This window comes from Accipiter gentilis, chromosome 3, assembly GCF_929443795.1.
Source record: "Accipiter gentilis chromosome 3, bAccGen1.1, whole genome shotgun sequence".
NCBI classification, from domain to species: Eukaryota; Metazoa; Chordata; class Aves; order Accipitriformes; family Accipitridae; genus Astur; species Astur gentilis.
The window spans coordinates 12,707,668-12,720,775 of NC_064882.1; the positions used below are offsets into that span (position 1 = coordinate 12,707,668).

The 13,108-nt window shown below is 35.9% G+C and overlaps 1 protein-coding gene across 23 annotated transcripts in view; it reads right to left on the reverse strand.

Annotated features, from left to right (window-relative positions):
- The window catches only part of SORBS2 (sorbin and SH3 domain containing 2), a 224,742-nt gene that overhangs the window by 44,642 nt on the left and 166,992 nt on the right, over window positions 1-13,108 (reverse strand). For all 23 annotated transcript variants that reach the window (XM_049796585.1, XM_049796593.1, XM_049796603.1 and 20 more), the window contains 4 exons: window positions 9,704-9,770; window positions 8,559-8,603; window positions 7,156-7,342; window positions 4,052-4,166 (listed from right to left, as the gene is read on the reverse strand). In XM_049796585.1, the coding sequence (XP_049652542.1) occupies window positions 4,052-4,166; window positions 7,156-7,342; window positions 8,559-8,603; window positions 9,704-9,770 (414 nt within the window). The remainder of the gene's footprint in view (window positions 1-4,051; window positions 4,167-7,155; window positions 7,343-8,558; window positions 8,604-9,703; window positions 9,771-13,108) is intronic.

Below are 13,108 nucleotides of genomic sequence, written 5' to 3' on the forward strand. Positions count from 1 at the left end.
GAGCTTGCTTTTGCTTTTCCTTTTTTTCAGACTACTTTTAAATAGCTGTTGTAGCTCCAAGTCCACTACCAGACTGACTTAGTCTCTCCATATCTTTATGAGAAGACATTTTTTTAATGTCATATCAAAACATACCTGCATGTAGAATTTCTGATTTCTTTTTAAAACACGCTGAGAAAATTTTTTTAGTTGACGAAGTGTTACTCAAGTAACTCAACTAGCACCAAGCAGAATATTCTGATAACCAGCTTGAGATCTCAAAGGTGACCAAACTTGCATATTCTAAAGAAAATTTCAAATTTTCCACTACAATAAAAAAAATCATAACAAATCAACAGATGTAGATCATGGTGCAAGCCCAGTCCATTTCTGGTATTTGACAAAACAGTAATGTTTTTTAACTTGTACTCATCACGAAATCCTGTTGCATATAATCTCAGTAGAAAATTTGTATACTGAACATATATAAAAAAACCTAGAACTAAAATTTAACCTGACAGTTTTATCTGACTAGCACATGTGTACTTTCATGTTTAGACTAAAACACCTAATGAAAATAAAGGCATCTATTGCTTGTCCCAATTTTACAGTCTTTCCTTACAGCAACACTAAGATTTTTCCTTACTTGCTTTACTGCAGAAATAGAGAAATGTACACATATGAAGGAATCACTTCACATATACAAGGTTGAAGCTAGTAAAGAATAAAAATTTAACTTCATATTCATAGAAGTAAGATTAAATTATTACACTGCAATTTACTTATTCACTGAAAGTAAACATCCATTTTAGGAAATAAATCCATGGTTCAGATGATATTAGAGAAAGAGACGACTGTTTTATTGAATTGCAGTCATTGGAGATGGAAACATACATCAAGACAACTTATGTATCACCTTATCAGTGCTATGTTATTAGAATAAATAGTAATGTATTATGGGCTTATTGAAACAGGAAGAAAGGAGCTGCCACATCATTGCTTGGAAGACTATTCAACAGCTTAATGTCACTTACTTTTAGTTGTAGTCTCAAAGGACCAATCCTAAGCCTCTCCTTTTTGTTGATGTTTTATACTCTTACAAATTGCAGAAGAAAACGCATTAATTTCCTGTTTCATGACATAAGGCTGCTACATGATACTGCAGCTTGAAATTACACTCATCTTTTTATATCCATAACAAAGGTAATCATCCATCCCTAACCAATCTATCCATGTAATGTTTATTACTAGGTCATTTTTTTTTTAGGTTTATTATTTCTCACATTCTTTTGGCCTACTGAATAGGATCTGCTGAATAATATTTTCCCCTAAATGTTAGTTTTACATTGAATCTCATTTTATAATATTCTTCCCATGTTTCTGATCTCCACATTAATCACAACTGGTTCCAATGTAGTACCTACGCCAATAAAGGAAATGCTTATCTTTCAAACCTCACCTGCCCTGTTTATTATCATACAAGGAAGCTGTAAGTATTATTTCTTCTCTCTTTTTTTTCTCCCCAGATCATTTTGCCAACAAAACTGCAATCCTGTAGACATGGAAATGATTTAATTTCAGCAAAAAATTTTAAGATTTGGATTGTTGGAGAAACTCTCTTTGACTTTTTTGGTTTTGGCAAAACTAATAAAGTAAGAATTTCTAGTTCAGGTGCTATAAAAGTCCATCTTTCACAATATTAATGAACAATATTTATTTTTATATTCCATACTTTGATTAATATTTTCTTTCAGTATGATCAGAACAATTTTTTCAGACATTAAAAATAAAATCTTTTGAGATTTTCAAGATGAAAGACTTAACTCATGCAATACTGACACAGTTGAGAATTTGGAGTTTTCATCTGAATTTGGAACTAATGCATTGTTTTCAGATGTCAGCTTTTCCTACGCACACAGAAAAATCTTTTGACCTACTCTGCTGATCTCCATTTAAGAAGTTGTGAGTTTTGCTTTCAATACCCCATTCAACAAGCACAAGGAAAGCATGCTTTAGTGAAACCAAATCTTTTTCTTTTTGTAATACAGTCCAAAGGAAGTATCTACATACATAAAGCTAAACATCATCCTTTTGAACGGCGGAAATTCCAGACTGGTAAAACTTCAACTATTTTTATATCAGTTAATAACATTATACTAGTGTCAGCCCAACTTTTATCTCTTGTATTCTACATCAATCCCTGTTTTCTGATCTTTGACAGCTCTGAATCGTACATAAACATAAAATCTCTTAATTCTGTCCACAAATATTATTTCCTCAGCTTTTAAAATTTATTCTACAAAGATATATTTCCTTGTATTTACATCAGCTAAGTCTAAACTTCTAGTCTGAGCTTCAGAGGATGAAGTGTAATCTTGTCCTTGACTGATGCCGCTCAGTAATTACAACGTGACTAAGGGTTTTCTCCATGAAAATATATTAAGGACCAAACAAAGCTCAAAAACCAACCTCTTGATTGAGAACATAAAAAATAAAATGCATAAGTTAGTTAAAAAAAAGGATTCAGGAGCAGTCAGCAAAGCTTACTTTTTTTGTCATTTCATTAGTTTGCTAAAATTGAAAAATTGTATCTATGATCATTTTCATTAGCACTGCAATTCTTATACAAATTATTTTTTTCATATTACATTAGTAGAAAATGTAATTTATTAGAAAAGCAAGGCCACTCTTGAAACATCACTGTAATTTTCTTATTTTTAACTTGAATCTGCTGTTATTCTTTGGCATTGGAAAGGCTGGTAAATGACCTCACTGTATATAATGCAGCCACAGCAATCAAAAAAGTGCTCAGAACAAATGCCATCACCTTTTAAATAAAGTTATTTGTTAAGTTCATCTTCACAATAAATACTAAATCCCATTTAATTATATTGATTAATTAGCCGTTCCTATAGAAATGCCAATTTCCTCTTTGAAAAATGCATCAGTTCTGCAAGAACTTAATTTGGCAGAAACACAGCTTAATATTTTCTAGCTAATGAAAATTATAATCCTGTGAAGACCACAAAAATGCAAGGGAAAGGTGCTTAGTACAGGTGTTTCACACTGTTGACATACTACATATTCTGGAATTCAATTATTTCCTTTATTTATTTTAAATGAGTAAAATAAATTCTGTGTACAAGCATGTAATGCAGTAACACAGAAGTAAATAGTAATCCAGTATTGATTATATAAACTCCTTCTTGAAAACTGACTCCCTCAACCATTTCAACCTCAAAGTAAAAGACCAAGAAAAGAAAATACTGCCATTGATACATAAGAGTTTTCCTAAAGCAAGGAAGTATTGAGATAGCACAAAAGTAAATTAGAAAGGCTGGGTGAATGTGTCTTTCAGCAAAGGAAAACTTCCATTAATGGTCATTTTGCATGCATTAAGCATAGCTTTATCAGACATGCTTGTGAAAAATTCCATAATTGCAATCATTATTCAGAAAGCAGGAATAAAGACTTCTAATTACACATTAATGTATACTCACTAATCAGAGTGTAACTGAGGCTGGAAAGGACCTCCAGAGGTCATCTAGTCCAACCTCTGCTAAAAGCAGGTCTAATCAGATCAGGTTGCTCAGGGCTGTGTTGAGGTGAGAAATGGAGATTCCACAGCCTCTCTGGGCAACCTTGACCAGTATTTGACCAAAATCTCCTTAGTTGTACAATTAGGCAGATCCTGAAAATGCAAATAGTTTATTTTTATGCGTTAATTAATCAGATACCATATGTGCTGTTAATACTACTGAAAATGAGTGCTGGAGATGCATGCCAATTAGAAAAAAGCAGTTTCCATTAATTCACAGTTCTGTTCATCATCCATTAGGTTTGCACAGTGGTGGTTTGATTTCTTGGAAATACCAGAAGATCTAAGTTTAGCAAATAAGTCAAACCCACATTTTCAATACAACCGTCAGGAAAGAGCAAAGACAAATTGCTGCAAAATCATATTTGAAAAAGGACCTTTGATATTCATCTAAGTAGTTATATCAGTAGTAAATAATAAAAAGATGACCTCTCACCAAACCTCTTTATTACCCATTTCACTCATGTGTCTTACCGGTCTTTCATGTTCAAGGATTGATGACTTTCCCGGCTCATATTCAAAAATACTTCTTGGTTCAGAACGGAACTTGCGGGTATCGACCTTTCTGTCAGGGGGATCCCAGTCATTTCTAAGTAACAAATACAAGCAATTGAGTTAATTTACTGTCATTGCCACCTGCTTTACAGCTCCATGCTAGAGAAACACACAAAACCAAATGAATTTCAGCACAGTTTCTCTTTCCAGATTTCAGTTGTGAAATGGCTGGCCTAGCATCCCAGTGTTTTAACCACTATATCATCTATACAGCAGGTATATTCAGTACAGCAGGAAAAATGCTAGGGATGTCCAGCCTATGTGATAACTCACACTTTTGTTATAACTGGTAGACCAGTTCAAAAACATCCCTGACATACTGTGTCGAAATACCATGACGTGCCTTCTCAAATTGCAAATTTTCTATACTTGTTTTATACACTACACGAATATAGGCAAGTGGTAGATATTTTTGGTATCATACAGTAAGATAGCAAGTCCATACTGAAAAAGTTACAAAATTTTCTGAGACAAAAAATGAGGAATTATTTTAAAAGACAGTGTTGAAAATCTAATAGATGCTTTTTATCCTGATCTGTAGTAGAACTGCTCCTGAATATCCTTGTAAACAGTATACTCCTTGGAAATCTGAATAGGTAAACAAGAGCAAGAATTTGGCAGTTGACTTTGGGAGGGAAATGTATCCATTTTCTCTATAATTATAAATTTGCTTTAAATTTAAAAGTGCTATGCAAAGAAGTAACCCCTACTATATTTTTTCTGTAATTTACCATGTTATATTAATAGCTACCTACACATTTTTGGGGGATAGTTAGCTAGTTACTATCACAGCGAGAGTTACCTTTTCGTGGCAGTTTTTGTAGTTACTACTCACATTGCATTTGGAAAACTGTAGCTCATACATCTTTTTACTTAGCTCTGTGTAAAATGATCCACTAGTAACTCAAAGAATGGGGGAAAGAAAAGGGGAAATCCTATCAGCTGTTGTCTATGTTTACAATAAGAAAGAGCATACACTGATTAAATTCTATCAGTTCTATCAGCCTTTCTGATGTGACTTGGTTTGATGTGACCTGACATAAGGCACATCACATGCCTTAAAAAAAAATAAATCTATGGGGTAGCTTTTGTTTACAGTATGTTTGTGAGTGCACAGACACATCTATTTATAAAATACCCTACATTTCAAGGGAAGTAGTTCTACATGTCTCTATTGTTTACTTTCACCGAGGCAAAAATCAGAGCAGAAAAGGTTTTATATTAGGTATTTTTTGAGAACAAACAGGAAAATGGAAGTGTTCTGATCAAGTTGCATTATCCTGTGAGTCACTGAAGAAAAAAGGATGCTACTGAAATTCTGACTCGTAGTCGGTTCACTTAATTTACAACATGTAGCCTGTAATCCCTTATGGACTAAGTTAATGCAAACCATATCTTGCCTCCAAGTTATAAAACTGTGATACATGTGGACCTAAGCCTCTTATGTGAGATTTTAAATACTCAGGCTTTATAGGCAATTAAAAAAAGACTCTCCCAATGGCAGGAGAAGACTGACAAGCTATAGTTGTCAGCAGCAGGCAAAGCATAACTAACGTGTTTGGCATCCCCTGGCCTGGAGAACATAGATTTCCACTGCCTGTCTTATCACGCAGGAGATTAAAAGGAGAGGCTACATCAAAATTCAGTGCTGAAGCAATTATTTTCAAGCTTGACAAAAGGAACGGTAACGGGCCTCAGTTTCTGTGACCAAGGCAGTTGGCCGAGCACAGGATGATGACTCACGTAACTTCAGAGATCAAAGCTAAGCAGATGCACATTTTGGTGCCTTGATAACAAAATCCACACTTCTGTATGACTTGCTAACAAAATTCAAATCTCATGGCCTTTGGGAGGTAGCCCAACTCTAACCCCTAGCACTTCCTCATGACAGCCTGCCTTCAGCAACAGGAGTAGCCAAAATCAGTAACCATTGAGCAATCTCATTTTCCTCTGCAATATGTGTATCTGCTGGATTACCTTTTGGATTGCCACTATCTACAAATTTTTTAAAAAGCCATAGTCATATTCTTAAACACTTAGTATGCTCTTTTCTCATAATCTTTTATGCAAACTGCAAATTATTTGAAACTGCTTAATATAATTCAATTCCTACATACAAAAACGTTTACAATGTCCAAGCTGACAAAATGGGCAAATTCTGGTTTTGTTGCTTGAATGTAACCAAGAGAGGTGGTCTTGTAGCCGCAAATGGAACAAAAAATGACCCTTTTCATGTATAAAATATATACATACATAGATACACATACACATATAAAAGTGCAATAACATAGTATTATATTGACATGTAGCATCCATGAACTAAAGAAAAAGCTTTTTGCTTGCTGAAGAGTCTACAGAGTTTGTGCACAGGGCACTCTGCATGTTTTTATCAGAAGGATAAGCATTTCTTTCCTGAGTTATTAAGTATTAACATCTTCCAGACTGGACTGTAACCACTGGGACCTGGTTTTGCGCAGCAAGTTTGAAGCTGGAAAGCTACGAGACAACTGAAATGCTCCTTTAATCTATAAACACCTTCTTGGTCTACCAAAATGGAGATGGAGATTTTAAAAAATGGGGATGTACAGTACTTCTGAGTTCTGGGGAAAGATGGCTTGAGTGCCATGCTCTTACAGTTTTGCTCTTCCTTGAATTTCAATTTACAGCATCATTCAGATCCCTTCTCTTTGCTACTGGATACCATAAATGGCGTTTCTGACTCAGAGACTAACTATTCGGGACAGCTGCTAGAGCGTGGACTGTTCTGAAACACAACAAGCAGGACAAATGCCCGTGATGGTGTATCACTTGTAAGAATAAGCACTTCTTTAGCACATTGAAAAAATGGCAGCACCACACGATACCTACGCTACTGATGAAGATTACCCCTCATCACGTGACTGTCCCTTGAATAAAGCCCTTGAAGTCATATTATTCTATAGCTGCTATTTTTTCCTTTGTGATACCCTGTAACTGGATTACTGTACATACCAAGAACACTTTTTGAAACTACGCTAACTTACTTTTCTGGTGTAGACCTTTCCCTCAGACGATGTGGTGGTACTGGAGGTGGCACATGTGGAGGTGGTAAAGGGGATGAGACCTTAAAGGCATCGGAGCTACTGTCAGAAGCGCTTTTAGACAATGGTCTGTATGTCTGCGTCTTTGCAGCTGGGTGTGCTTGAGCAGAGAAGGATGGACTGTAGCTACCTAATATAAAACAAACCCAGAAACAGTCACAGCATGAGAATGATTTTTAATAAAACACACCACAGAATGCTACAAAACCCCACAGTTACTCAAAAAAGCTGCAAGGTTACAAAAATATGTAAATGCCTTTTTAAATGTACGTTGCTGTATACTATGTAGCTCATTAGAATACTTTTAATGTATTTTACATAAAAGTAGAAACACACAAAGTGCAACATAGCTAAAATAAATTAATTATTAATTGGGGGGGGGAGGGGGGAGATAATGGCTGTATGTATCCAACAGAGTTGTTAATGACAGCCTGTTATTAATCCCCAGGCTCATCCTGCCTCTCAGTTGTTCTACGTTTAGAAGGAAGAGAAGAGGCAGGAAATGCACTTTTTCCCCCTTGTTTTAGTAATTATTGTTAGTCTAGGACAACTAGGCAATAGCGTATCTTGAAGAGGATCACAAGAGTCCAAACAGATCTTGAACAACTGACCCACAACAAATGCTCTCAACAGTACACAAAATGCAGTATGAGAGCATGTCAAATGCGACAAACACTGAAATGGCAAAATTTTGAATGCTATTTTCACAAAAGGCACTACTTGGGTTTTTTTTTGCACATATAGTCTTTCACACTTTCACTTTTGTTCTTTTAAATAGTTTTACCACATGGTTATAAACTTCTGAAAGACAAAACAATTATATTTTTATTAGAGGAATATGTCTGTCTTGGAGCTAAATAACGTCAACACCAGTGCTTATAGCAAAAATGAACAAGATCATAGAACAGAGTCATCTTTATTAGGCACTCTTACTGCATACTTTAAAATGGTGTTTTCAGTACAACCTTTTTGTCTTCCCATCTATGTAATTAGCATTTGTAGTTTCACACAGTAATTCCCGTTTCATTTTGCTAAGGAAAGACTGCGTTACTCACAATCACTAGTGAAAATAAATGCAACGTAATCAGAAACTACACTATTACAATGTATCCCGTCTGCAGTAAGAGGCCCACAGCTGCAATTCATTTCTGTGGTAAGAATGAAACCAAAATTAAACTTTGTTTCATTTGGGAAAAAAGGGCATGAAAAAACACCAACTGAGATCAAACAAGACAATAAAAAGTGTTTATATAAGCATTATAAAACCAAGCATGAATAGTTAACTATCCCTGTTAGTTGCTGACATTAACAAAAGACTCATTATGAAGTAAGGGAATAATTCTTACCAGTACTGTATGCATATGCAGTATTATACATGTCTGTGTCATCATCTACAAAAAGAAATATACATGTTACATTAGTGCAATATATGCCAGTTTATCACAGCAACGCAGCTTTGTTTTTGCAAATAGAGACACAAGATTGGTAGGCAATCAAGCGCTGGCTATATTTCTTTTCCTCATCTCAGAGGTGTTTTCTGAAGACTCTCTCTTCCCATTATACTTACTATAGGCTATTTTTACCATCTTGTTGGTAAAATGGTATGTTCTTGTCATGTCACCCATATTGTGTACTTGCTGGTTAGCACTGAATTGCAAATTATCGCTTTTTGTCTGTTCTCCTTTCTCCAGGCTCAATTTCTTCCCTTTGTCAGCAGCTCTCTACTAGAGACTATTAAGTTGTTGTTCCTATCACAAAAAGCAACCTCAAATATCTAGTGCATGACTAGTGTTCAAAATAGATCCTGTAAGCCAAAATTTTCCTGCTTACATTTTTTATTCTCCCACTAATTCTGTATGACCATACTGAATGCAAGCCCTACCTCAGGTAAATAATCTCCTTCCTTCCAGAGGTGTAATGAGCATAATTGCCATTTATACGGTTTCTTGACATCCTTGGTGACAATCATGATAAAGAACATGAACTCTAAAGCTGGTAATGTCACCAAAGCTCCATTTCAACAAAACCAAATAAGACATTCTATGAGAAAAATGCAATTCAGACAGAAAATGTATCCTCAAAACAGTCTGCTTTCTAGCCCGTGCTGTTCTAACACATGAGCTCTCCAAAAGAAAGCTGCTATGTCAGAGATTTACAGCAGCCAATTTCTCATCCCTCAAACTAGAGACAAGGATCACTTCACTGAGCCCCCCAGTGACATGGAATCATACTGGTTGCATACCTATTCTAATCACTTCAATTTTTATTTCGTTTTAGTAACAAAATAAATGCATTAGAAATTTTCAGCCTTAGCAGAGGAAAATAGCTCGCTCTGCAGTGAAATCTATCATCCAATTTGCCCATTTGACTTGATTAATTATCTGACGCTTGGTGAACACTTGTATTTTCACATAGCAGACAATCAAAATACAGAAAAGCACATTTTTTAATACCACTGAGAACCACCCAGCCAAGACAAAAGTATACTTACCAGGCTTATGAACCATATGGATTTGCTTGAACATTGTCTTGTACCAATCCTTCGGCCTGTCAACTGTCTAAATAAAATATAGGTTTAGCAATTAACAAAAAAACCAACCCCAAACCTGTGTGCACAGATGTGATCAGACATTTAATATTATTCTAGACACAAAATCTATTATCTGTTTTCCCCTATTTAACATAATCATTTTCATACCATCTATTTCAAATGGTGGATTTATGCTTTTCATCTAGGAATTCCTGTAACGCATTCTGGAAAACACTGAAGACTGAGTCAGCTCTGGACTTTGATCTTGGAGGGTACAATGGTTAGGAGGAACATAGGAATTAGTGCCAGATCAAGAGTTTATCTTCTTAGTGCCCTATATTTGATGACAATGAATGCTAGATACTTTACAGGAAAACACAAACACCTGAATAATTACAAGCGTGTAAGAAGAGATTCTGTTGAACTCCTGGCAACTTAAAGTGTCTTCAAAATGTAATTTTTAAGTAATGCAGAAAAATTTGGGAATACTACCAAGAAAAGAATTAAGACAACACTATATTTAAGAGTTAATGTTTGGATTGTAAACAAACAGTATTTCCTTTTATCAGTTTTAAATTCCCTTTCCAGGCAACTTAATTTTAACTTATTTTTCTATTTTGAGAAAAGTGAATACAATATACCTTTCAATAACCACTCATTAAATTATAGTTATCCTTACTTTTGTAAACTAAGCAATCCCAAAGTTCCCAAACTCTCCTCATATCAACACTTGCTCGTGCTTCTAATTATTCTTTTCTCTTACCCTTCTGCATTTTCTCTTTTGCTGCAATTTTCTTTGAGATAGGATGATAGTATTTCAGAAAAGGAGATAACACAAAGGCAAACATGTTTTCAGTATTATTATTCTTGGGTCCTAAAATTTTACTTGTTCCACAGTAGTCAGAAAAGCAAAAATTTTAATATAGATGTACAAAATTATCTTCAAACCTCATGGTGCACAGGGACAATTCGAAAGACCCCTCTTGATGTGCGTTATCTTGCATTACCTAATACTAAATCTGCAATCACTCTGCCCACTCCTCTTTACCGTGAAAATCCACAAAGTGAAAATCCACAAATGCTTCTCTACAAAATAACTGTCAGATCTAAGTGTGTTCACCTGGCTGCATGCCATCTTTACTGAATCACACTTTTGCCCTAAATACTTGTTACAGTTACTGTACATAATTAATCTGTTTTGTTAGCAATGGTGAGCTCTTACTGTAAGGGACTAAGCAGAAAGTGCTCCCTTCTTCTAAGGAATCAATATGAGTTGCCATAGAATTACTACTAAATGACATATTAAAAAAAATTGTTTAAAAGGAGAGCTGAGAGTCAACTGAAGAACTCAGGGATCTGCTGGGGAAGAAAGAAATGTAAGCGGCAGGTTATGGTTTTTACCCAGACCTGCTTGCAAGAGATGAAGGAGATAGAGTTTTGCATCAAGATCAGATACCTTCCCCCACCTACCAACATTCCTGACTTCTGCCAAAGGGAAGCTATTCAGAAGCAGATTTGGACCATTTTAACATTGTTTCCCTAAGGTATTAAACATCTATAGTGGCAGAACTCTGGTAAGAATAATTTAGCTGGATTTGAAACAAATATGCTGTTTGGTGCTCCAAGATCATGTATTTTCAAAAGTTTACAAGGAAGCCCAGAAAGTCTGAAAGAATTCATGCTGACGGGCATAACCTCCATGGTACTCTACATTTCCTACAGCACTACAAACCTGCGATGGTCCCATGATACCGCATCTGCCTTTCTGATTGTATTGGGCCAAGAACAGACTTCCAGCAGAGCTCAAATCAGTGATAGGTGAATAGATTGGAAACTGCATAAATGTTACTGCTATGACCCTACTGTTTGTCAAGGGACAAAGGTGCACAGATATCTCTTTCCCAAACCTTCCTTATCAGTCAGGTCCTCCACAAATCAACAGGAGGCTTCCACATATAGATCAGGTATGGAGAAGCTCCCACGTGACCAGAGAAGAAGGTCTCCCAACATCTTTCTGGACATTTGAACGCTTTTCTCTCATCATCTCTCCCTTAACCCCCACCCTGGGGTTTAAAACCTCAGCCAATAATTTGGCTTTACATTATAAACCAGATAGGATTAGTTAAGGAATAGAATAAATTAATTTAAAAATACATTTTCTCAATTTATATTCACTAATCCTACATACCAACACTTGTTTGAGGAATTAGCAGTATTCACATTGTACCAAGCCATTCAGATGCCGTCCTGCTTTGCATACATTATAGTTGTTGCAATTAAATTTTGGAACATGGTATCATCATATGTGAATGAACAATCAGCCAAATAGTGTGAAGAGGACATAAGAAGTATCTGCAGTATCTGCAGAAGTATCTGGTACTTAGGAGAGTCCATAAAAATTGCAGTATTCTAATAATCCATCAGAAAGTATGCAGTTAAAGGAGGCATTTATGACTTTCAGTGGACCTTCTGTGGTTTTTTTCTTCTAGCTGAAATATTACATCACAAATTATGGAAAAGAAATCTGGTGGGACTTGATTTTTTATTTTTTTCCATTCTTAGTAAATAAAGGCCTTTTCAGTCTACAGATTAATTTTGATAGTTAGACATGAAGCAATCATTTTGGATAGTCATCCTGCTTTCTGTGACTCTGTTTTTTCCTTTCCGAGGACCCTGTCGGTGGTAAACTTCGGTGGTGCCATTTGACTGAATGCTTTTCTGAGTGAGCAGCATTTTACCCTCTCTTTTCCAAAGACTTCATTTTTAACGCCTTGGAATTTCACCATCTTTGGGGCAGGGCTTGGCATGGTGGCAAAACTTAACAATGATCTGAATTTTCAGGCTTCAGACTTGCACTTCCCAGAGCTGGCAGGAGCTCCAGTGGTATGGAGGGAACATGCTAACATGGGATGGAGGTTCTGAGAGAAGGGAAAGCTTTACAGGAATCCTTCCCCTCTCAGCAGCTTTGGACAGAGAGGGTTTGCAGGAATAGAAAGAGAAGAGAACATCACTGCTTTCCTTGGCTAAACAGCTGTCACAGACCATGTTCTGAGAGTAAAGACAAACTTGGAGGAGATAACCGCAGCTTGAAAATCTCTCTACTCCTGAAAAGCACTCCAGAACTGAAATACAGATACTCCCAAGTTCTTATTTACAAGCTTACCTTTGAGTAGCATAGTGTTTTGGAACACAGTGTGTATGTTACCTATCCCCCGTGAATCTGCGTTTACTGCTTTTTTGATAGATAGACTGTTGCCATTTTCATAAAGATGGAAGAATAAGAAAATTTTAAACTTTGCATGCAACGGTAAACTCAACTTATTCAAAACCTTCTTTCTCTCTCCAGATGGAGTGAGGCTGAACTTT